The sequence below is a fragment of the Cololabis saira genome, chromosome 22 (assembly GCF_033807715.1).
Source record: "Cololabis saira isolate AMF1-May2022 chromosome 22, fColSai1.1, whole genome shotgun sequence".
NCBI lineage: Eukaryota > Metazoa > Chordata > Actinopteri > Beloniformes > Belonidae > Cololabis > Cololabis saira.
In genome coordinates this window covers 6,949,835-6,975,365 of record NC_084608.1, presented here as the reverse complement: position 1 = coordinate 6,975,365, position 25,531 = coordinate 6,949,835, and the positions used below count along the sequence as shown (strand labels likewise).

The 25,531-nt window shown below is 39.4% G+C and overlaps 1 protein-coding gene across 1 annotated transcript in view; it reads right to left on the bottom strand.

Annotated features, from left to right (window-relative positions):
• odad2 (outer dynein arm docking complex subunit 2) overlaps positions 1-22,533 on the bottom strand; it is a 43,362-nt gene extending 20,829 nt beyond the window's left edge. Inside the window, exons 1-6 of the mRNA XM_061714053.1 lie at positions 22,419-22,533; positions 9,692-9,838; positions 6,842-7,051; positions 5,717-5,950; positions 4,445-4,555; positions 4,099-4,253 (exon numbers count right to left, since the gene is read on the bottom strand). Of these exons, the coding sequence (XP_061570037.1) occupies positions 4,099-4,253; positions 4,445-4,555; positions 5,717-5,950; positions 6,842-7,051; positions 9,692-9,799 (818 nt within the window). The 5' untranslated portion in view covers positions 9,800-9,838; positions 22,419-22,533. The remainder of the gene's footprint in view (positions 1-4,098; positions 4,254-4,444; positions 4,556-5,716; positions 5,951-6,841; positions 7,052-9,691; positions 9,839-22,418) is intronic.
• Positions 22,534-25,531: the final 2,998 nt, after the last annotated feature.

The window sequence follows — 25,531 nt, the reverse complement described above, 5'->3', positions numbered from 1 at the left end:
AAAAAGGAACAACTGTGAAGTGAAAAGTGTAATTTGGAGGGGTAATTATGGTCTGCTCATCACAGAGCTGGAACAGAGGTAAGATGGAGGGGGATCCAGTGTTTGGATTCAAAGCCCACAATCTTGACCCCAAGAACTACTGCCCTGGCAAACGCAGTTCAAGGCTTGGCAGTTAGGACTTTCCGTTGCAGATTTATTCCCCTCAGTCTGTTGTTAAAGTTTTTTTTACAGCATTTTTGTGTGTCAATAACACCTCAGTACACAGACTCGAGGGGCCGCATGGATGCATCCATAAATCTGCCTCAAATAATGTTTTACTGTTTCTGAGAAGGCTTTCTACTCAGGCTTTTCCTCATACAGTAGATATAACTTTGGCCGCAGTATCGTGGGGCTGCAGTGAAAAACATAAGCCTATGACAATGGGATCATTAGACATGCACACTTATGTTAAGAACGTAATTATGTTTCAGGGTATCGATCAAACCCCATTTGGATGCGTCATTAATCAGGAAAATGGCTAACATGTGCTGCTACTTGTCTCGAGTGGAGGTCCTCCCGACCTGTCTACTGTCCAGACCACACAAATCATTAGCTACATAAATCAGAAGAAAAACCTGACGTTTGTGATAGGCCGCAAGAACTATTTTATTTGACGATGAAATTAATGAAAAAAATTAGAAAAAACATTCAACGCTGCATCCAATGTTTACCCAAGAAAAAAAATATATGCCAAAATGATTTTCACTTTACTGCACCGCTCTGCCAACGACTGGCTCTGAAAGAGCGTGTGTCTCTAAAACCCTGTTAGCTTTAGCAGGCTTTTATTTTTGTTCGAAATCGTTGCATCTCTTCACTTTAAGGATTTAAAGAAGCCGGCGAGAGCGCATTAAAAACAGATCCGCTTACACATTTGAAAGGGCACTAAAAACATTTGCAGTGCATCACGCTGGTTTCCTCCTGAAGAGGAAGCCAATTTTACAGTCATTCACACCGAGCATTGTATATCACCCAGAAAACTAGGTTTAAAGTGCAGGAATTAAAAACAAGATGAGAACACTTCAGGTTGTGGTCTGAGCAAACCTTCCCTGCCTGGTGACATGTTTGGAGTGAAGGCAACTGAAATGTTTTTCTTTTAGTGTGTTTCTAAATGAGGTGTCTCTAAATGTGACTTATCTGTGATTAATGGCATCATTATTAAGCTTTATATTAATGTTATTGTTAGCAGTAGCTTCACTATTTTACATAGCAACAGTGTGACAAGTTATTAAGTATGGCAGCGAGCCTGCGCTGGCAGCATGTGTGTAATGCTGTCATTTTACTGGCCACTGCACTTGGGATGTTTTATCACCACGCCTAGAGTCAGAGGCCTAAGGAAGAGTATTAGGTCCAGGCAGGAGAAAAATATATAATATTTTAGAGGAGGAAGATTTTTTTTTCATTATGCACTTTGAGAAAAAAGTCGAAATGTCAAGAAAAAAGTAGAAATGTTGAGAAAATAGTAGAAATGTCGAGAAAAAAGTAGAAATGTTGAGAATAATGTTGAAGTACAATTTCAAGAAAAAAGTTGAAATGTTGAGAAAAAAATCAAAATTAACACATATCACACATATGTAGTTGCATAACTTCAGAAACGTAGCCTTAACGTTCCACTCCAAGGATGTAAGTTAGTTAGTTAGTTACGGCTGCTGCTGCAGAGCTGTCAGTCGCTCTAACTGGATTTGATCAGCCAGAGGAGACATTTCCACTTTATTCACCAAATTGTATTTCAACTTTATTCTCGACATTTCAACTTTAGTTTAGAAGTGCACAATAAAAAAAAATCTTCCCCTCTCAAATATTTTTTCTCCTACATGGCCCTAATACTCTTCCGTAGAGGATTTCCTAGGCCTGCTACAATTTTGTTCTATTAATTGTTTTCAATTTAATTTAAATGAATATAAATAAATTATAGTTTAAAAGTTTGAACTTGTACCGTCTCCACAAGTGGTCAAATGACTAAAATTGTACAACAATCCCATCTTTTACAACGTCTCTTTTAAAGAAATGCTGATCGAGCCATCTTAAAAGTCATCCCTCTGCTTATGTGAAGGAATCCTCACTTAAGTCAATGTGGGAGGAAACTTCCAGTTTCATTCTATCAGATACAAAGTGAGGAAGGAATCATCATGAGAGCTGCGGATAATTTCTAGGGTTCCACTGCGATTTCAAGTGGACATGAAGCCTTGTCGCATCATCTCACCTCAGCAAAAAGGTTTCACATTCTTACTTACGTTAAGACTACGACTTATCAATTTCTAGGCCACAAATAATAGACTAAGATTTGAATTAATTAATGTGTTATTAGTGTATTATATAATTGCAAATGGATATATATTTAATTTCCAGCCTCTCACTGAACAAGAAAAAATAAATAAAGCTAAATAAATAAAGCTTTCAAGGGCACTCTCGTGGAAATGTGCTGGGGCTGCCATGGCAGGGTTTCTGGGCATTATTTATTTAAGGAGGAAAATTACTGAATTAAAAACCATCTGACACTGAAGTAGAGTCAGAAACCCTTCCAGAAGTGTCACTTCTGACAAAAAAGGCCTAATGACACTTAAAAATAAGTGCCTGGCTTACATGACAAATGATTAAAGACCCTGTCACTCGCTTTCTTTCTCTCTCTCAGTCAAAAATCAGAATCCCAAGGCAGATTCTTCCAGCGTGTCCACAACTGGTACAGTGCTAAAGTGCCTTAAGACATACTGTATTAGCAAGGCCCATAAAGTCTGCACATTTACTTGACCCTATGTTAGCAGTGGAAAAGTATGAAATCCAAAGGCAAACACTCGCATAAAAGATCAGAGCGGATACAATCTGTATAAAAACTTGACATTTTACACAAATAACCACTTCAAGCGGACACAATAGCAAAGAAAGTGAAGATATAACAATGGTGGAAAGTGGAAAGAGTGACATAACTAGTCATGACTGAGTGAGAGCCACGTATAAAACGAACATATGTGATAATAGCATGACCATGGTAACGCAGGCGAGTTGGCTGAACCCTTTGTGTTCTGTCGCCATTGTTGCTATTAATTTTTTTACATACTGCAAGACCGCTGTAAAGCACATTAGCTTAGCCAGCACATGTTCAAAAAGTTATAGGCACATGTGGATAAAATGTCCAACTCCCATTAAACCCCATTTTACACGGAGACTTGTTAGAATGCTGTTTCCTATGTATAGTGAGTGATTTGTCAAAGCTGTATATAATCTATATGTAATCTGTTATCACAAATTTAAAAAGATACCGTCATGGGTTGAGAGGAGGGTAATGTATCTCACACATGCAGAGGTGTCAAGTAACGAAGTACAAATACTTTGTTACCTTACTTAAGTAGAAATTTTGGTTATCTATACTTCACTGGAGTAATTATTTTTCAGACGACTTTTTACTTTTACTCCTTACATTTTCACGCAATTATCTGTACTTTTTACTCCTTACATTTTAAAAACAGACTCGTTACTCTATTTCATTTCGGCCTTTAAATAAAAACTATCCAGTTAAATTGCTCCATCCGGATAGAGTGAATTTGGTTGTGGTTGTTTCAGATGTTCTTGTCCAGTTTTGTTCTTACATCCGTTCCCTCAGATTCCTGCAACTAAACTTGGATGTACATTCCAATAAAGGTTAGGATAAATGATAACATGCCTCTGAAGTTTGACTTTTTGCACCATTACAATACTTATAGGCAACTAGTCATCATATCTCCTGCTCTCTGAAACACATGTTAATGCTCAATAGTGCACATATATGGTTCTTTAATATATTTGCATTATACTAAGATGCATTCATTTTCAATGGCTTTTGTCCTTAATGGCTTTTTTCCCCCTTACATTACTTTTACCTTTATACTTTAAGTAGTTTTGAAACCAGTACTTTTATACTTTTACTTGAGTAAAAAACTTGAGTTGATACTTCAACTTCTACAGGAGTATTTTTAAACTCTAGTATCTATACTTCTACCTGAGTAATGAATGTGAATACTTTTGACACCTCTGCACACATGGTATTCTTTAATCCCCCCCTATATGAGTGCAGGTGTGTGTGCGTACATAGCCACGTTCTCCGGGCTGAGTGAACATTTCCAAATGGCCCCGGTGGCAGCGGCCAGAAGCTGCTTGTTGTCCACTTTAGCGAGCAGGGAAACCAGTGGCTGCAGGCCTTTGTACATGCGCACCAGGTCACGGGTTTCTTTCTCGTCCGCACACTGTAAAGCAAATTAAAGGGAAGAGAGATATATGTTAATTTAGCCATGGGTTGAAGCCAAAGCCAGAGAGGTGCGGTCTAAGAGGAGTATTTTGGTCCAAGTCTAGTTTTTATAAATTCGTGGTCGTCCTTTGTTCACAGAAATATGCTCTGTACACAGAGCCAATGAAGAAACAAGGGGAGGAGAGGTACCTTGAAGATTGCACTGGCACAATGCATCTGCAACTCATTGTTGTTACTGCTGAGGTTTTTGACCAAATCCTTGATCAGTCCTCCAGTGTGAATGGCAGCCCTGTAGCTCTCCTGTGGTAACACAAAAATACATCAATCACATAACCATGATTCGGTTATATATCATATTACTAATCTCTATCTATCTACAAGTTTATAATCTAACCATCTTGCATTCAAAAGTTTTTTTTCTACTCTCAAGACCCTCCCCACCAATGCATGTCTTTTGCAAAGTTGTATTTGAGTAAACACAGGATTTCTGAAACAATGTTCTTTAGACGGAGGAGACCAAAACTAGAGATGCTTGGCTCTGATAAAAACAGCATTCCAGGACAAACACCTCATGCCAGCAGCCAGGGACGGTGGAGGAGGGCTGGTCGTTCGGGCTCGCTTTGCACCATTGAACCTGGGTACCTGGAAGTCACTGTAGTTGAACATGAACTCTTCTGTTCATCAAAGTTGAACATGAACTCTTCTGTTTATCAAAGTTGAACATGAACTCTTCTGTTTATCAAAGTTGAACATGAACTCTTCTGTTTATCAAAGTTGAACATGAACTCTTCTGTTTATCAAAGTATTTTAGAGGCAAACAGGAGGTGGTACATTTGGGATCAAAAACTTGACTGAAACTGGATAATTTGTCAATGCAATGCCCAACCGCACTGAAATGCTGTGGTAAGAACTAAAGCGATCTGTGCAAAATCAAATGGCTGGAGGCCTAAATTAAATGAAGCACAGTGTAAAGAAGAGCCAACATTTCTGAACATCAATCAGAGAGACTGCTAACATCGTGCAGAAAATTATCATTTCAAGTCATTGCTACAAAAGGTGGTTCTAAGACTATTGAGTGTACAGGACTGTCTCAGAAAATTAGAATATTGTGATTTTCTGTAATGCAATTACAAAAAAAATCATGATCAGCAATATTAAAATAATAAAAGGCTTGCAATATTTCAGTTGATTTGTAATGAATCCAGAATGTATGACATTTTTGTTTTTTTAAATTGCATTACAGAAAATAAAGAACTTTATCACAATATTCTAATTTTCTGAGACAGTCCTGTACTTAGTGCTTCATACATTTACTCTTTCGAGTTTGGCTTAGCTTTAGTGAAATACATCTTGACAAGTTGTGGAATGTATCTAATTTTTAAAACTTGAAGAAGGCAGGATGAATCGGACCTACAGGTTTTATTTCACCTGACATGGTGGGAATCTCAAGGCCAAACTCACCTGGACAGCACATTCCTGCAGGATGCCCACCACAGGGATGAGCACGTTCTCGTTTGGAGACTGCAGAAGACGCCCCAGCAAAGGGATACCCCCCGCTTTACGAATGGCCTCCTTGTTCCTTCTGCTCCTGCTGCAGCTCCACAGCACTAAGGCGCCACATCGGGCCACCTCAACATCCATCTCCTGGCTCGTACTCAGCTTGGCTGGGTCAGGGATGCAGCCTAGCAGCTGCACCTGATCACAGAGAGTCCACCAGACATACATGTGGATAAACACAAACACTAAAATGCAGGCGGATAAGCAGGAGGACCATGTTTAAGTAGAAACCTTCCGTCAAAATATTTAGAAAAACTCTGTGAACCTGACATGAGCTCAAGAACTCTCCAAAGTGTGCCCTGGAAGGTTGAGGTGATAATGGAGAGTTCCAGATGGGAACAGCAGGTTGTTGGCCATGATTAAGGGTGTAATTAAAATTCTATTACTACTGGGTCTGCAAGGATGAAAACAGCAGAGATGCAAGGAGTGGAAAACTGTCAGGACAGATGTTGATGTTAGGACTGAAAGGCCCGGTGTGATGGTTTATGGCCATCATTCAGTGTTCTAATCCATAGTTCCTGGCCAGTGAGACAGAGCAGGCAAAGCTATTACACACTGCACAGTTCAAAGGTGGTCTTGTAGAATAGCGTGAAATTAATCTGCCTCCGTGAGTGACTTGCACATGAGAACATCCGATTTGAGGCTGAGGAAAATATACAAGCCATGGAGGCTTTAATCATAGGTCTCTCTGTCAACAAACATGAATGCAGGTCAGAGGATGTAGGAGACATTCTATCTGCTTTACCCACTCTGGGCGCTGGGTAAAGCAGACTGGATACTGCCTGGCATCTGTGCACCATAATAAAGTGCACTATTATAGGTGCTTAAACTTGAAACAAAACAAAATTAGTGTTGTCAATATGGTCTCAATTAAAATAAAATAAAAAGTTTTCATGTAAAATAAGATATAAGCTTCAAGAATGCACATGCAGAGATCATGTTGCAATCTAAAAATCTCTCCTGCTGCACTGGCATTAAAGAACATGCAGTATTAGCTTGAATTTACAAGTTTTCTGTACGTATACTCACCAGTTTCTCGATACCACCGTGCTGCCTGACAGTTCTTCTTGCTCTGCGGAACCTGGCCATATTGGCGAGGCTCTCAGCAGCTAAGGCTTTGACCTCCTTGGATGTTGAGTCCAGAATCTTCACAATGCTCTGCAGCCCTGACATGTCTACAATGCTGCGCCGGATTTGCGGATTGTGGCATATCTGTTTTAGGATTTTGAGGGATCCGATCTGCAACCCAAAATCAAGGAAAATGGGCTCAATAAAAAAAAAAAATTGTTTCTACATTTTCACTGTCTTATGTCATTGCAGATAAGTACAAGACTGTCATGTTTTGCGTTGTCAATTGGATTTGTGTAGTTAATAGAGGACTGGGTCTGTCCAGTCCCTGTACATACAGACTCTGGTCCGCAGTGCTGGTACTAATTTGGATTCATTCTGTGATTGGACTCCGTCAGGGGTGCCGTTTGTCACCGTTTCTGTTCATAGCCTTCATGGACAGAATTTCTAGATGAGTTAGGGGATGAAGGGAGTCAGGTTTGGTGGCCAAAGGATTTAATATCTGCTTTTTGCAGATGATGTGGTCCTTTCGGATTTATCAAACCATGATCTTCAGCTTTCCTTGGGGTGTGACACGGCAGGGATAAGAATCAGCACCTCCAAATCTGAGAGTATGGTTCTCAGTGGGAAAAGGGTGGAATGGCCTCTCCGGGTAGAGGCTGAGGCGCTGCCTCAGGTGGAGGAGTTTAAGTATCTCGGGGTCTTGTTCACAAGTGAGTGGAGAATAGAGAAAGAGATTGACAGGTGGATGTGTGAAGTATCTGCAGTAGTGCAGACTTTGCGTTGTGGTGAAGCAAGAGTTGAGTCAAAAGGCAAGGCATTCTGTTTACCGGTTGATCAAGGCTCCTACCCTCATCTACATTACGGTCATGAACTGTGGGTAATGACCGATAGAATAAGATTGCGGCATGATATTAATTATGATCACATACTTCGCTAAGAAATGCATACTTTTACTTTGGAAAGATGATTCCCCTCCAACTTTCAAGTTTTTTTTTTGATAAAATTTCAGTTTTTTTACCATTGGAAAAATTAACTTTGGAAAAATACAACCGTGGTCATATCTTTCAATAATTTTGGTTTCCATTATTTTCAAAACTGGAGAATTTTTCCAAAGGGGACCAATGAGTATCTCTATTTTCAAACTTGTGCCTTATATCAGGGTTTATACAGCAATCCTTATGTTAAATGTAATACCAATTAAATACCTTTTTCACTACCTTCAGATTTAAAAAAAAAAAACTGTCACAACATTAAGTGTTAATCACGAACCTTTTAACATTAATACAGATTTTGAACTATAGAACACTATACAGAACAGATTTATAGACTCATTGATGTTGACCAGATGTTTCAAATTTATTTCACTTTGTGAATAACAATAAAATAGACTGCTTAAAATGTAAAAGGTAAAAAATACCAATTTAAAAAAAATAATACCTCTGCCAGTGAATTTAACACTTTTAATGGCCTTAAATTTGGCAATTTTCATTTATCACTTTTTAATACTTTTTAAAACCCCCCGGAAACCCTGTATATGTATGTATGTTTTTATGTATGTTTGTATATATGTATGGATATATATATATATATATATATATATATATATATATATATATATATATATATATATATATATATATATATATATATATATATATATATATATAGTTTGATATCGCTGTTGCTGCCATTATTTTTTTTATTTTTTATTTTTTTTATATATATTTATTTAATTTTGTTCTCCCTTAATGTATGATTATTTATTTATTTTTTCCCTAGGGCAATTATGGGGAGGGTAGGAATGTGGGTAAAATAGAAATCGTGAATGTGAAAATGTGAATTGTGAAAATTAGTGTGAAATAAAAAGATATTCAAAAAAAAAAAAAAAAGAATAAGATGGCGGATACAAGAGGCTCTCCCTTAGAGATACGGTGAGAAGCTCAGTTATCTGGTAAGGACTTGGAATAGAGTTGCTGCTCATCCACTCCTAGGGGAGCCAGTTAAGGTGGTTAGGATGCAGCCTGGATGCCTCCTAACCCCCGGGAGATGTTTCAGGCATGTTCAACTGGAAGGAAGCCCTGTGGAAGACCCAGGATACCCTGGAGAGATTATATCTCTCCAGCCTGGGCCTCTCTGCTCAGGCTTGAATGAGTTTGATGAGAAAAAGATAGGTAGGTTGTTTTTAATTTAGTCAACAAATGTGTGGTAAAATCCCTGAACTGTACAAAAACAAGATTCCATGCAGACTCTACATTTTTCCCTCTACAGTGCAAAATATGATTCTCAAGAAGGGCAAGGAAATAAGTCTAAAGTGAACAGCTGCAGTCTCAAATTCCTCTGCAATCTTTATCCAGAAAGAACTTAACATAAGAATACATTATTTTATCAATTTTTTATTGTTTTATTGGAGTTTTTTTTTTTTTTTTTTTTATTTCCACACTATCTCGGCATTTTCTTATTTGGACTTTTAATTGGAAAAAGCTATCTAACAATGGGTCAGGTCAGTCAAACATTTGAGCTTTGTTTTATGATAAAGAAACTAACGTTTCTACAGTAACATGAGGCCTCCATCTGTGCTGAGAAGCATTGAGCAATATCTAGAAGCCAAACATTCAGCTGCATTTCCACTAAAAGTAGACAAGCAGTTGTAATAAGACCAGGTTAAAAGGCACCCGCACATGTCATTGCTGCTGAATAATGGCGACCCTGTTCCTTAAAAGGCACGCTCCCTCCCTAACACTCATGTTCTGCAGCTAGAACACAGGATGGCACACACTAGCCGGCTCTGGTCATGTTTTAGCTCCTCACCATGGATCTGATGTGGCCGGTATCCAGCAGGTTAAGCAGGACTTCAAGGCCACCTGTGTCACGGATGGCCAGTTGGCATGTCTCCTCCATCAAATTCAAGTCCATCATGGCGACAAGAATGAGCACGGTGCCTGTCTGGTTGGCTGCCTGAAAAAAAGTAATGCCAAACATTAACAAATAAAAATGATAAAAAGACAGCTGAAAGAGACATTTAGGAAGAGAAATGTGTGGATACAAATTTCCAGTGATTACTCTCCCTGTGAGCTCGCCCTCCCTCCCTCGCACCACTACTCCAGGATCTGTTGTTTTCACAGCCTTGTCCATATTTAGCTGTGAGGCCCTAAACACTGATGGAAACTAGGTATTAATTTTTAACACTGCACGGACAACAAGTGGTTGAGGGAAGAAAAATATCTGTTTTCCTTAGTTAAACTCATGCCACTCTGCACACATGAGGCAGGAAATTGAACCGATTAGGTTTTATTGCCACTTAACGACAATGTGTTTGCTGAAAAAAAAAAACCCAGAAAAGAAAGAAACAATAGAGGGATTTAAAATAAGGCATGTGTGGTCAAATGCCACACATGCCTTATGCTATACTTTAGTTACAGAGCCTGAAACAGCTTGATTGATTTGACCTAAATTTAGTTTCCGAATTCCTGCTTTTACCTTTTTCAAATGCTCCTTAGTTATGGTCAGAGCTGGGTAGAGGAGCCAAGTAAAAGTACTGTTACTTCAGAATCATATGACTCAAGTAGAAGTAAAAAGTAGTCATCCAAATAATTACTTGAGTAAAAGTAAAAAAGTACTTGGTGAAAAAACTACTCAAGTACTGAGTAACTGTTGAGTAACGTCTGATTTTTTTTTTTTAACACAACCATTCAAACTGACAAAAGTACAAAATAATCATCTTCAGGCAAATTAAATCAATACAATAAATTAAAATGAATAAAAAATAAAAAATAGCTTAAATTAAAATAATCTTAAAGTGAATTCAAGTACTTTAATAAATAATAAAATAAATAAAATAACAGAATAAAAAAATAAATTAAGCAATAAATTAATAAATAAATTAATTATTTTTTAACCAGGCAGAACTAGAACAAGCCCATTAACTCATATAAACTCTGTGTGTGTTTGAGTCTGTGTATATGTGACAAAACATGCAAAAACAAACATTTTTCCCAAAGAATCACCCAGTGATGTCATGAGATTGACGCGTACGCGGATAAAAGGGATAAAAGAAAAGTAACAGCTCAACGTAGGCTAATGTAGCGGAGTAAGAGGAACAGTTTCTCCTTCACAAATCTACTCAAGTAAAAGTAAAAAGTATAGTGATTCAAAACTACTCCTAAAAGTACAACATTTCCCAAACCTTACTCAAGTAAATGTAACGGAGTAAATGTAACTCGTTACTACCCAACTCTGGTTATGGTTATGTGCGTTAGTCTGCGTGTGATGTCTTAAATGTGGATTCATGCAGGCAGCATTAAAAATACCAGGCTCGTGGCTTCTGTTAGAGTTTCTACTACTACTACTATTATTATTACTACTACTACTACTACTACTACTACTACTACTACTGTCATTACGCAGATGCTTTTATCCAAAGCGACTTACATCTGAGAGAACAACACAAGCACAAAATCACATAGTTCAGGTCCAGAATGGATGAGAACTGGTCAGACTGCTGAGAGTCCAGTTGGACGCAGGTGCTGCCAGTGCTAGAATTTTTTATTTTTTTTTCCTTCGCCCAACCCAACAGTCCCTTTATATAAGAAAGCTACGTCTAAAAAGGCACCATCTTGTCATTAGCGCATGCAGCTTACTCAGTGCCGAGTCCTGCAAAGAGCTGGATCCTCTAATTAATTCTGATGAGCAGAGAAGTTTACTATACAGAAGTGCTCCTTAAAGAACTGCAAAAGTACTGTTAAAGGAGCTTGAGGCCGGATTGTGGCAAGATTTATGAAAAAAATCTGTATACATTTTAAGTTTTCTAGTAATAATGTCAGATGAAGCGTTCCAAACCCAAAAGAATGATTCCTCTAGTGTATCTCTCCTTTGCCTTGAACAGGCTGTGTGCTGCAAAATGTGCTGCAATTCGGTCCCGAATTTCCCGCGCTGGGCGGCGAATGTGACGTCACATGACGCTGCATGCACGTTCTCCCCGTTCTCCCGTGCCGGCTTCACTGTTGGCTGCAGTACCCCCAACGGCCGTCGTGGTGAAGGGTGGCGCTAGAGAGTCTCATTTCTTAAAAGGAGCCTCAAGCTCCTTTAAGGCAAGCTTCAATGTAATGTTTATGTTTTTTTTTTAATATGACTATATTTAGTCCGTATCACATTCAACTCCATAACAAACTTTGTTGACATACTTGTTCATCTTGAAAGGGAGGAAATCAGTAGTCGTATAAAACTGGATTTCATGGCACAAAAATGCAACGGTTAGCTGGTGTCGGACTAAACCTGCTACTCCACTTTGATATGTGACACTGACGTATCTGATCCAAAATCTCCTGGCAGGAGAACAATCCAGATATATGCCACTGACAGAATATCATTAAATACATTCATCTGAGTGAAGTTTCATGAGATGATCTTAATTATATATTTCACAACCAATTTATGACTTCAGGACCATCCAGAAAAGACTATTTGAATCCGGCAAGAGATCTTGTCTTTCTGTAGAAAATTGACCATCACTGTGTGGAAGACTGTGCCAATAATCTGTTTGATGTAGATTTTGGAAGGGGCCAGTTCATCAGCGTAGACCAAGACCACAGTCTCAAGTGGTGTTTGATCATATCTCCCTCACAAAGCAGTGCTCTGACACAGCAGGATAACGGGCACATGTGTTCCCCATATTATGACGCTGCCTCAAATGTGAACCATTTGCCCATTAACAGCAGTGGATCTACTGCTTCCTTTGTCTTCTCCATTCTTACTCTTCAAAGGATTCAGCAGGCGAGCTTCGTACCTTGTAAAAACAACACACACAAAAGTGATAGTTTGGAATGATAGCTGGGAGAAGAAAAAAAACAGATCATGTGCTTTCAGTTTTGGTTTCTTTGGTCTTGAGGTATCGTCCACATTCTTCAAGACGTTGACAATCTCTGACAATCTTTTATGGTGAAAGATCTTTGCCTCTTTGAGTGGGATAGGAGCAGATGCTCCATGTGGGGGGAAAACGATACAACTATCTAACCTCAGAACGAGAAGCCTTTCTCAATGTCTGTTTGCTTAAAACATGTTTTACATGTTTTAAGCAAAGTTTTTATTTGCCTGGTCAACGTCCTTTGTTTTGTTGGCCAGCATGTTTTGTTTAACATGCTGGCCAACTAGACACAATCTGCAAGCTCACGCAAGCTTCTGATTTAAACATATGTACCTGATAGTTACTCAAAACCACAAGGAGACCTTTGCAAAAAATAGGTATAATCCATGATTATTATGATTCATTAGGATGGGAATATGCTTGAATTAAACAGAAGCTTTTTTGGGGGGGGATCAAGTTCAGATATATGAGAATATAAATACACACAGGGAATTTTAGTGTTTCTTGTTGTATTTAAACGTAGCACAGCATTGGATGAGGGGGATACACATGGAAAAACAATTACTGGTTTGTTTGCAGGGATTAATTCAACAGTTGTTGACATTCAGACACCTGGAACCAAACATGGATTAATGTTCATGAACAAGATTTCTTGGAAATCTATCCAAGCAGCAGTAAAATCTGTACAAAAAAAGTGGATCATTTGGATAACTCAAAGACCAGCACAGCGCTTCATTAAAGCCCTATATAGTGTTGCTGAAGAGCACATACTGTACATAAAGAATATCATCTTGCAAATAAATATGTGGGGGGAGTGAGGTGGGGGTGGGGGTGGAACATGTGGATTATGAACCAGTGAATGATGCAAAAGCAGTTCACATGACAAAAGTGTCCCTAAATAATCCCTAGCGTACAACTATTGTCATCTTATAGAGGGAATGCGCATGATGTCACAGATGTGACTTCACAGTGGGTTTACGCCCACTGAGTGTCAGAAAGACTGAGTGTCAGAAAGACTGAGTGTCAGAAAGACTGAGTGTCAGAAAGACTGAGTGTCAGAAAGACTGAGTGTCAGAAAGACTGAGTGTCAGAAAGACTGAGTGTCAGAAAGACTGAGTGTCAGAAAGACTGAGTGTCAGCGTAAACTTTCAGTTTGAGCAACTGGAAAACATCTAAAATGGGAAAGAGCTGTTGTGCGATCGACTGTACTCATAGATTTAGCAAGAAATCAGAGTTATAGTTTTACAGACTGCTGAAAAAAGAGCTTAAGAGAGACAAATGGATCGCTGCAATTCACAGAAACAACTGGATTCCAGGCACCGAAACGTGGATTTGTAGTTCCCATTTTGTATCAGGTAATGTTGGATTTTTGGGGTAACTAACATTAAACAGTCAAATCATAAAGTTCGGTGTCCTCATCACTTTAATTTTTACAACAAATCCTGCCTTGAAGTCGGACCAAGCATCAAGACTTTTGTATGCCTTCAAGCTTTGGTTCGTATATTTCACCGGCGTAGAAATTAAGTACATATAAATATCAGGAAACTGGATTCGTGGCCAAATATTAATGTCCATGAACCACTGGTTCTTGGTAACTGTACCAAATATTAATGTCCATGGACCACTGGTTCTTGGTAACTGTACCAAATATTAATGTCCATGGACCACTGGTTCTTGGTAACTGTACCAAATATTAATGTCCATGGACCACTGGTTCTTGGTAACTGTACCAAATATTAATGTCCATGGACCACTGGTTCTTGGTAACTGTACCAAATATTAATGTCCATGGACCACTGGTTCTTGGTAACTGTACCAAATATTAATGTCCATGAACCACTGGTTCTTGGTAACTGTACCAAATATTAATGTCCATGGACCACTGGTTCTTGGTAACTGTACCAAATATTAATGTCCATGGACCACTGGTTCTTGGGGTAACTGTACCAAATATTAATGTCCATGGACCACTGGTTCTTGGGGTAACTGTACGGGTCACTGTCAAGTCCAACTGCCTTTAATTTAAGCCCATAATCGGCTGTTATCCCGTCTTCTCCACTAGTTGCAGCTGTTTTTGCCACTCAGTGTGAGTAGTGACGTCAAGTAAAGTGACGTCAATGCATACCCTCTATTTACACTTCCTGTACTTCTTATTTACACTTCCACAACGTGCGATCAATAAGCATTATAATGACAGTTTCTCCATCAATGCTCAAAGACGGCTTTGTAAAAGTTATACTCCCTTGTGTGGTGCAACTGGACTGTCAGAACTGGACTAAACAGCCATGAGGTCCATTTGTGAACTTGATGTCAGCCACATAAAGATGCTTTACACATTTTGTCTGCTCTCCTAGTGCAGGTGCTTCAGTCTGAGCCACTGAAAGGCCACCACGCTACTGAATGGAGGTCTTATTCTGGTGCGATTCCTCTGAAGCGGCAGACTGGCCTGCCTGAGCCAGTCCAGGCCAGCCAATAAATCACAGCAGTAAGTATGTGGGAGCAGGGGTTAACAGGGCTGTCAGTAGTGCCCTCTTTACCCATTTGCAAACGGAGTTTTGTACGTGACTTGGACATCGCAGGAGAAGGATTGATTGTGACACTCACATATATAGAAATGCAGTTTGTTTGCAATGCCGGATTGATGACAGGTGGACAGTGCTTTGTAGATCTAAGAGAGGAGTGCTGGGTCTTGGCAGTTGAGCAAAAGTGAATTCATAAGTGTTCATACCTCTCTGCAGCCTACAGTTGAGTCAGAGCAAAAGCTTTTAATGACAAGAACAAACCCAGCTCTATTATAGGAAGAGTACTGGAAGAATTGGACAGAATGAATGATTACTGGTTGTTTTTAACTTCATATTTGACATCGGATCTCCTATAACATAAAACATAATAACTTAATAGGCCTCACTGTCATAACATGATTTCAGTGCGAACTGAACAAACGTCTCGTCATGCCTTTGAAGTAAAAAGTTGCTTTATTCAGGGGAATGACATGACGCAGTTATTCTTGTAAGAAAATTCTCTAGATTAGACATGTTGTAAATGCATTATAAGCACTAAAAATGTAATGTTTTGGCCAAGTGCTACATTTAGGAGGACAGAAAAAAAACTTGACTGAATATAGTGTGATATAATTAGTGAAAACTGGCTTTCTTTTGAGAAAATGTGGGGATCCTGGCTGTTATATATTGCAGTCGGAATTAGTTTTAGTGCAGCAATTAGTAGTACAGCCCTCTCGAAGCGAGCACAGGGCAGTAGTACTGCTGTTGCCCAGCAGAGGGGGTGCAACTTTGATGAGGGTGGAGGCTAAAACCATTTGTTTCAAAGTGAGTCAAGACACTGCAACAGTTTGTCACTGTTATATGCGACACTTACAAAGCTCTGGAGACAGTAACACTTGTTCATTTTACTTTTTGCTCAGTTAAAATGATGAAATGTTTATACTAACATTTTTATTTGTTGTTAAGTAGTAACTTATTGTTCATTGAACTTTTTTTTTTCCTGGAACAAATTGTTTTGTGTTGACGAGCAACATAAGTAACAGGAAGTAGTAATTTTTTTTCTTCATTAAAGAGGGTCACAAATCCTTAAATCCTATTATTAACCTCCTTAGTTTCTTCAGTAGTAAAATAATCCTCTCAAATACAGTAGATATGAAAAAAGTCGACATATGAAATTGCATATTTCTAAAATATAAAGACAACATAAATGTCAGACTCAATATTTTAAATTAAAGAAAACTGAAGAAGCACCTTTTTCCTTGATCCCATCAAGTGTTTGCAAATAAATCTCTATTAACTTCAAGTTCAAGTTCTTTCAATCTGTGAGGGGATCTCCTGTGTTCAGTCCTTTCTAGCTCATTCCAGAGGTTTTCAATGAGATTTAGGTCTGTGATCTGACTGGGCCTTCCAGGACTTTGATTTTCCTTTTCTGAAGCCATGTCTCTTTTGATTTTTACGCTCGCTTTGCGTTATTGTCGTGTTGGAGAAATTCCTCTTCATCTTCAGTTTTTGACAGAGGACAGATGGCTTTGTGCTGCAATATCTTGATGTGTCAAGTTATTAATTTCCCCATCTTTACACATTTTTCTGGTCCAGCTGAAGGGAAACAAAATGCTTACCCCACCATGCCTCACTATTGTCTTGGTGTTTCATTGGATGTTTCTCTGTAGGTTTGAAGTGACTGAATGAATCCATCATTCCATCCTCTTGTCAGCCAATTCCTCTCGCTCTTCCAGGGAAATACCAAGGTGCTCCCAAGTCAGCAGAGACACACATTGCCTCAAGGCATCCTAACCAGAGGCATCTGGATGCCACCTAGCCTTTCTAGAGAGGTGTCTATAGGAGGCATACTAACTAGATGCTCCGTCTCTAAGGGGGAATCCAGCCACCCTACGGAGGAAACTCAGCACCTTGTAACCATGATCTCATTCTTTGGTCAATCCCCACAGTCCATGTCCACAGGTGAGGGTAGGAACATGAATCAACCAGTAAACGGAGAAAGTTCTCACAAGTTTACAGAGTAAGTAAGTAAAGGAGAGCATTGTCTGCAGTGCTACGGCTACCCCCTCAAATCCATCCGTCAATCTCCTGGTCCATTCTTCACTCGCTCATGGACAATACCATGAAATACTTCAACTCCTCTGCTAGAGAAGAAAATTATCCTAACCCCAAAGAGGGCATTCCACTATTTTCCAACTGAGAACCACAGCTCATATTTGCTTCACAGTCGGCTGCAAACAGCTCCAATGAGAGCTGACTAACAAGACCACATCATCTGCAAAAAGCAGACACACAACCCTGGAATAACCAAATCCAGCTACCTCTTCTCCTTGACTGATACACACCCTCCAGGCATCATAACCAGAGGCATCTGGTGCCTAGAAATTGAGCTCATAAAAGTTATGAACAGTATCGGTGGCAAAGGGCAGCCCTGACGGATTCAAACTCTCACCGGAAACAAATCCAACTTACTAGCAGCAATGCAAATCAATCTCTCGCCTAATTTGTACAGGGACCAAAAATCCACGAGAACAGACTCTGTGCCCCATATTCCTGGAGCAACCCCCACACAACCCCCTTCAAGTGGAAGGACACGGTCAATTACTGCTGTGAGGACAGTTAAGAGTCACCTAACTGCAAGGGCGTAGGTTTGCATCAGCCCCCGAATCTCGCGCTCACAAGGCACGCCGATTTTCTCCAGTGGCCAGCCGCGGTACTGCAACAAAAAATCCCATGGGGCCCAGAAAGCTTTTTTCCCATAGACCGCAATAGTAAAAGAGAAGCCTCTAAAACTGTTCACAGGAACCTCCAGCTGTAATCACCGGCAATTACTAATCTTTGTATTCTATATTTTTAAGTCATGGACTTTATATCCGTCAAAGATGTTTTCTAAGGGCCAGAAAAGTCGAAGAAAAGTCTCTTTCTGGGCGTGACGTCACGGCTGACGTCACAGCAGTGTCCGTGCATTCCACGGATGTATTATATTAATATATATTATATAATTATATTATATTAATACATTAATAATATATGTAATACTATACATGTAATAATATACATTAATTAATATATTATATTAATACATATTATATTAATATTCGCGTCATTGCATCATGGGAGGTGACTCAACTGCGCATGCTCTATGGGCCCGATAACGCGGAAGTAAACCCGGAAGTCAGGAACTTTTTAGCGTATGCGCTGAGTGAGCAAAATGCATTGAAATGAATTGGCGGCCATTTTCGATGTACCATCCAGTTCTATTAATAGCCTACATCCATGGTTTGCATAGGGACGGTAGGGACATAACACTACCAACTTTTCAGGAGGCTCAAATTGTCCCCACCAACTTATATGCAACCTTACTTGCATTATATAATGAGTTCCGATATAAAGGTAATTTAGATTGTCTTCCCACATGTTGTAAGGATAGAATTAACCCTACCATTATTAAGTGAATTATTTTCATTATGTTCAGACTTACATTTACCCCTTTTCACTTGCTGAATTTGCCGGTCCATTTTTTTCCTCAAACGCACGTTTGATTGGCTGATGACTTGACCCCCCCCCCCCCCCCCCCCCACACACACACACACACTCACACAGCCCCGACAGAAATCATGCCGCCTCCTCCGCCCCCTTCAAGAGGAGGATATTAGGAGTTTTTGTCAGCCAGCAGCAGCAGCAGCAGCCACTGTAAGTAATGTAAAGACGTCAGTGTAGGACAGTGTAGAAAACTCGGGTAGGAAGCTGCTTAGAGAAAAGTGTCCTCCTGTGTTTTCTACTCTTTACGTTAATTAAACTGTGAGAAATGTAGTGAACTCTGCTGGAAACTATAGAACCAGAAAAACGTGAGTGAGAAGCTGCTGAGAGAGAGAGAGAGAGAGAGAGAGAGAGATTTATTTTAGTTTTTTCAGTTATATTTAATTTATTTAGACAGACAATGTTGAGTGGTCTTAAGACAAATGTTTATTTTTTGCATTCTGGATAGTTAAAGGAGCTTGAGGCTCCTTTTAAGAAATGAGACTCTCTAGCGCCACCCTTCACCACGACGGCCGTCGGGGGTACTGCAGCCAACAGTGAAGCCGGCACGGGAGAACGGGGAGAACGGGCATGCAGCATCATGTGACGTCACATCCGCAGGACACCGCGGGAAATTCGGGACCGAATTGCAGCACATTTTGCAGCACACAGCCTGTTCCAGGCAAAGGAGAGATACACTAGAGGGCTCATTCTTTTGGGTTTGGAACGCTTCATCTGACATTATTACTAGAAAACTTAAAATGTATACGGATTTTTTTCATAAATCCTGCCACAATCCGGCCTCAAGCTCCTTTAAGAGATTATTAATAAGTACACTTAATAAATTTATTGTGTAGGCTATGTTAATATAATTTAAATTATGTTCAAATATTGCAATTTAAATTGCTAATAAAATCCTGGAGTATTCTGGAAGTTTTCAAAATGTTTCTTTAGTAGTTTTTGAAAACAAAGGTTTGAATCGAACCGTGTATCAGGTGAACCAATACACATGAAAGTTAATATAAGTCAATACAGATTTATTTTGCATTGATCATTTAGCCTATCAATTAATTAGGTTGATATTCGTGACAAATGTAGCCCTGACCCACTGTGTTGCCTCACAGCAAGAAGGTTCCCGGTTCGACTCCCAGGCCCAGCAGGGTGTTTCTGTGTGGAGTTTGCATGTTCTCCCCGTGCTTGCGTGGGTTTCCTCCCACAGTCCAAAAACATGCATACTAGGTAAATTGATCATTTCTAAATTGCCCGTAGTGAGTGTGAGTGTGTTGTTGTTTGTGGGGACTGCGGGTGGTAACTAGCATTTTTGCTAAACCCGGTGTATTTACACTGCTTAATGTAGTGTACATTAATATGCATTGTCCCGTCTAAATAAACTTTGAAACCCCCGTTCACCCAATCTGTTTGGTCTTATTAATGTCCCGTCCCCAGCAAAAAGTGTACATGCAGGTTATGCTGTTATGTCGTCCCTACCAATGTTGAGACCAAACCTACGCCCTTGCCTAACTGAAAGGGTGTGCCGACTTGTTCATTGGGAGGGTGTAAGTTTTTAATTACTTAAAATGGCCCCAATATTTAAACATTGCTTATTTCCTCTTTTTTTTCTTTTATTAGTTGGTGTTTTAGTTTGTTGTCAAATTAAAGATGTGTTTTATGTTGCTGCTATATCTACCATTATGTTTAAAAATAAATTTTATACCCATGGTCAAACTAGTCCTGGGAATGAAATATATTCATATCAATGAATATATAATTTAGATAAAATAGTCATAGCAGAAACTGTAGATACACATATAATGTTTTCATAGGCTGGACATTGCAGATATAAGGATGATAAAAAAAAACGTTTACTTATGCTGCAATCCTTAATTCATTACAGATCAAAATAAGGAGTTTGTATGTAAAATGTGTTCCATGTTATTGTGCTACAGACATCTGCAGAACGTCCAGACAAACACACACATATACATAAACATATGTTTGTAAGCAACTGACTAAAGGCTGCACTGAGTCCATGTAGCACTCATACAGGCACCAATCTGTACTCATGCAGGTACAAAAACAAACACATCACACTCCTGGGCAAAGAGGGCCAATGTGTTTGGAATCGGCAATTCCTACATAAACATCATTAAAACACAAAACAGAACATCCATGTGTCACTTTATGAAAGTGTTAAACTTCCTAGAGTACAAACGGCTGTCTATAGTGCGATGGGGAAAGGGGAAAAAAGATCCCCTCCTAAAATAAAACAGATATTTAACTTGGCTCCTTCCAAGTTTCGGCGTCTGATGGTAATGATATTATAAAATGACTACTGGACAAACCCCATAAATAACTTTGCTGTGTGGTTTCCAGACAGATAGAAAGCTGGGACATGTTGGTTATAGAAGTGATGCATCTGTTTTAAGCAAGAACACACACAAAACTCGAAAGCACTCACCACAATCCCACTGAAAAGTATAAAACATACAAACCGCTCTGTGCTTTTTTTTATTCGAATTTGCCTTCTTCATATCGTTTACATCTTCTTTTTTCCTTTCTGGAAACAGTAAGAAGCTGCTTTTAGAGTGGGAATTTCCTTCTATTATTTTCTATTTTTCTAAACCAAAAATACCTACTTAGAATTGCACTTGACTGCAGAGTTTTCTATAAAAGATTTCTTTGGCTGCAGTGTGCGTGATCTTATTTAGCAACATGCTTTGGAAGTCTGGAGCCAAATGGTAATCTCAGGAAATCCTTCAGTGTTTCATAAACAGAAATGTTTTAATTTTCCTGATACTACACACTGAAATAACAAAAACAAAACAAAACATTTTTGTCAGCTGAATGAGCAGTAAGGTATGTTTACGGCTGAATAAAAAAGACAGTTTTGCAAAGGGGTTGCTTTAAAATAATCTTTCTAGATGACACTGTCTTGATAAAAGGATAACAGGGACCACTGAGGAGAGTAGGTAATCACTGAAAACAAGTAGTCAGAAGAATCCCCGCCAGTCTGGGTCACTGGCGTTCGTCTTCCTCTTCTTTTTTTTCCCATGTTTTGACACATTAATATTCACCACATGCCCTGTCAGATCTATCACAGGCGTGCTTCGTTTGTGCGTTTCCGCAGTGCGGGCAAACCGTGCATACAGCTGCTGCTGTCAGACAGCACTTTCCCCTGTGCCTTGGCTTGCATGTGCAACCACACAGGCCAGTGTCAGAAAACAAGAATCCGTGAGCCGAGCCAAACACTTCAGTAAGCATCTTCCAACAAAGCGCCGCCTAGAAACGGGAGCAAACTACGCTTCATTTCATTTGACATCCTTTTTTGTCACTGAGTGTGCCTTTATATAACAAAACCATAAGAGGCAGATGGAATGGTGTGAAAGGAAAATTACCTGTAATGAAAGAGCCTATGATAAGTATATGGCATATTCATCACTAAATATTGTTTTCCACAGCTTGAAGTTCTCTAGAGAACATAGCTGTTGATTTAGGTCAGAATCAAAACTCTTGAACAGACAGGGAAACAGCTTGGACTTTACTTTCTCCCATCAATCACAGTGTGCATTTGCTTTCATTTGTGCTAAAATGTTCATTATTTCTGAATAAAACCCATCAAAGGAAGGAACCAGCCGTGTTCAGGGTGACGTCATACCTTGAGATACTTCACCAGCTTGAATATTTTCACGTTTTCAGGGCGCAGTTCATCGTCATCTGTATGGCGCTCTGGCTGCTCCTCCTCTTCTTCACTCCCGCTGGAGCTCTCACTGAAATGTTCCTCAAGCAGGGCATCTTGTGAGGTCGTCCTGAACACAAACGGGCAATTAACAGCACACTTCCGATGGCGGTTAACAGTGCACATATGTAGGTGTGGGATAGCCCATACACAGCTGGATAAAATGATGGGATTAAATATCTGCCAATGTTTTATCTGGACTTTTGAATGGATAATGTGCCTGGTCTTCCCACACAAAAGTAAAACTAATGATTTTCCAATTTACCTTTTTAAGATTAATCTTCCGCACAATGTAAGCATCAGGAAAATAAAGATTGGAGTAATGTCACGGGAGGACTGGAGCTGTCATCATATTCAGAGCAAAGAGATTTGAAAAAAAACTATTGATGCAACCAGAAATGCAGGTGGCTTTTTAATGTTGCATGGGCTGCTTTTATCACGGAAATTGGGCCCTATGGAGCAATGAAATTTGGTACACGTTCAAATGGGGCCACAGAGAGGCAGTTCCCATGTACATACACAAATAGCATTTCCAGGGAAGCCCATTATCAGAAAGGGTAAACTGATATGGTTGTTTTTTTTTAACTGAATGCAGAATGAAAAACACTAAATGGAATCTTTCCATCAATCTTTCCGGGCCTAAAGTGACCTAAGCACTGTGAGAGGATGAGTGTGACTGGGTGACTGCAGTCATCTGGAGTCATTATTTCATGTTCTGAAAATGATGAGCACCAAAGAATGCAGTGTGCAATGGTGTGAGTCAGCTTTGTTTATTACGCTTGCATTCTGAAGACATTGGCAGATTCAAATATGGAGACAGCTGAAGAGCTGGAATTGTCATAAACCAAAGAGGAAAAACCCTTTTACACACTGTAGGTTCGTGTTCAGCACAGTGATAGAGACAAGATGCAAATTTCACACTTGTTAGAATACCATCCACTTCTTTTTATCAAGATCCAAACCATATGCACAAATACAGCAAACTTTGCAATTTCAACACAATATTAAATGACTCAAAAAGCCAATAATCTCAAAGAGTTTTTTGGTTTTTCTTTGTGGACCTACTTTGCCAGTCCAGAGTCAGGTTTGGCATCATTGTCATGTTAAAACACAGCTTTGTGATCAGTCTCTTGAGGCCTGGCGTTATCATTTTGTTGTGTTTGTAATATCATTGGCATCTCCTGTCTGCCTTTTTCCAAATGTGTAGCCCTGTTTCAGTCTTTCACAACCAACACCACACATGTTGCATCATGTTGCTCCCGATAGTCTTTGACAAAGTAATTAAGCACTTTCTTTGTCCTTCTGGATAACAGGCTAGTATATAGTGAGACCGATTTCTTTTTAGCCCTGGAAACCTAATGGTATGTTTTCAGAGAAAGCATGCTCTCTGAATGATGTCATCATTTGTTTTGTACTTGTTGAGCCATGTTGCATTAGTCACAGCACAAAAACAAAGTGAAAAAAACAGGTTCTTTGATGATAACATTTGTGCAGTTAGCCTGAATAGGAAACTCTCTCTACAACACTCTTTGTTGCTGTGGCTTCAGTAAAGTGACATTTTTTTGCATTTCACATAGGTATGTTAACTTTTTTTCACTGTACTTTGCCAACTGTATATTAAAAGAAAACAGACAATACTTTGCATGTTTTCTATTAGAGATAGAGTGAAATCTTCTACATGTCTTGCCACAGATTTGGTGTGTATTGCACGTTCTACCATCTGTCGAGCAAGAAGGAGCCTTTGTAGATTCGGACGGGGGAGCGTTAATTCAGAACACTTACATTTTCTGGGAGGCCAGGCGTGCAGGTGAAGAGGACGCAGAGAATCGTGCTTTCATCTTGCTCTTGACTCCTGGTCCCAGCCTTTTCTTCTCCTCTCGAGCATTCCTGCTGGTCTTCCTTTCCTCTGTTCTACGATAATGATGTGAAATAAGAGTCATTATGCCTGCTTCTATTTTGAAAATGGTTATTTTTCTAACATAATCATTATTTAACAATTCCAGACAAGGGCTCAACTGGCATTTTTTTTTAGCTATGGAAATACTTTTATCTTGAGCCAGTTTCTCCTCAAAATGGGTACACTTATCAAAACATACAGCTGCAACAGCTCAGCTCTTACAAGATCTATTTATCAATCAAAGACCATATGTGATAGATCGTTTAGATTTTTTTTCTAATACTTTTCCCTCGGTTTCGCATCTTTGACAGGGTGAAAAGGGGTTTACAGACAGCAAAGTATTTATAAACTCAGAACGCTGCCAAAATGGGAATAATTTGCATTGAATTTTATAAACTATGCATTTATCTCTCGATAATGTGTAACCGCTGGCAGACATGCAGAGCAGATGTGACAAAGGCTTGGCATCACTGTCAGCTAAAGCGCTTTTAGCTCTAGCCTGAAGACATTTCAGAACACATCTTATGAGATAAATTCTCACATACCCACGTTCAAACAACAGACCAAGATTATTCCATCTCGGACATGGTTCATATTTCTTCTCGCCGCCTGCCTTGTTCCGCGTATGCTGCTGTCTCTCGGTCTCATGCACATTCTTTTCTTGATGCTCATAAGACCTCTGGAGTTGCTCTTGTTCCTCTCCATCAACCAATTCCACATGCTGCATCTTTTGTGCTTATTGAAATATTTCAACTGCAAAAACCTGCTGGTAAGCAGAATAGGCAGACACTGAAGGGTAGGGGGAAAGTGTGCAGGACTTTCACAGAATAAAATGCATTTTTATGGGTGAAAAATCGATGTAATCTGGCTGTAAATATCTCTAAATTGAGCTTATTAAAACAAAATGGTCATTTTGACGGCCACTACTAAACCCCTTCTGAAGCTGTAATTTTCCGCCTACTGAATGAAATGATTAGTCTTGCTTCATAATCCGAGAGACTGAGCATGTTAATGTCTAACAAAGTGCCGCTTATGTCACTCCAAGAACAGGCAAATGAAAATGCCAGATCAGCATTAAGTGCAAATGAAAAACACACAAGTCACATTAAAACCCCTTCACAAGAAAATGCAGACC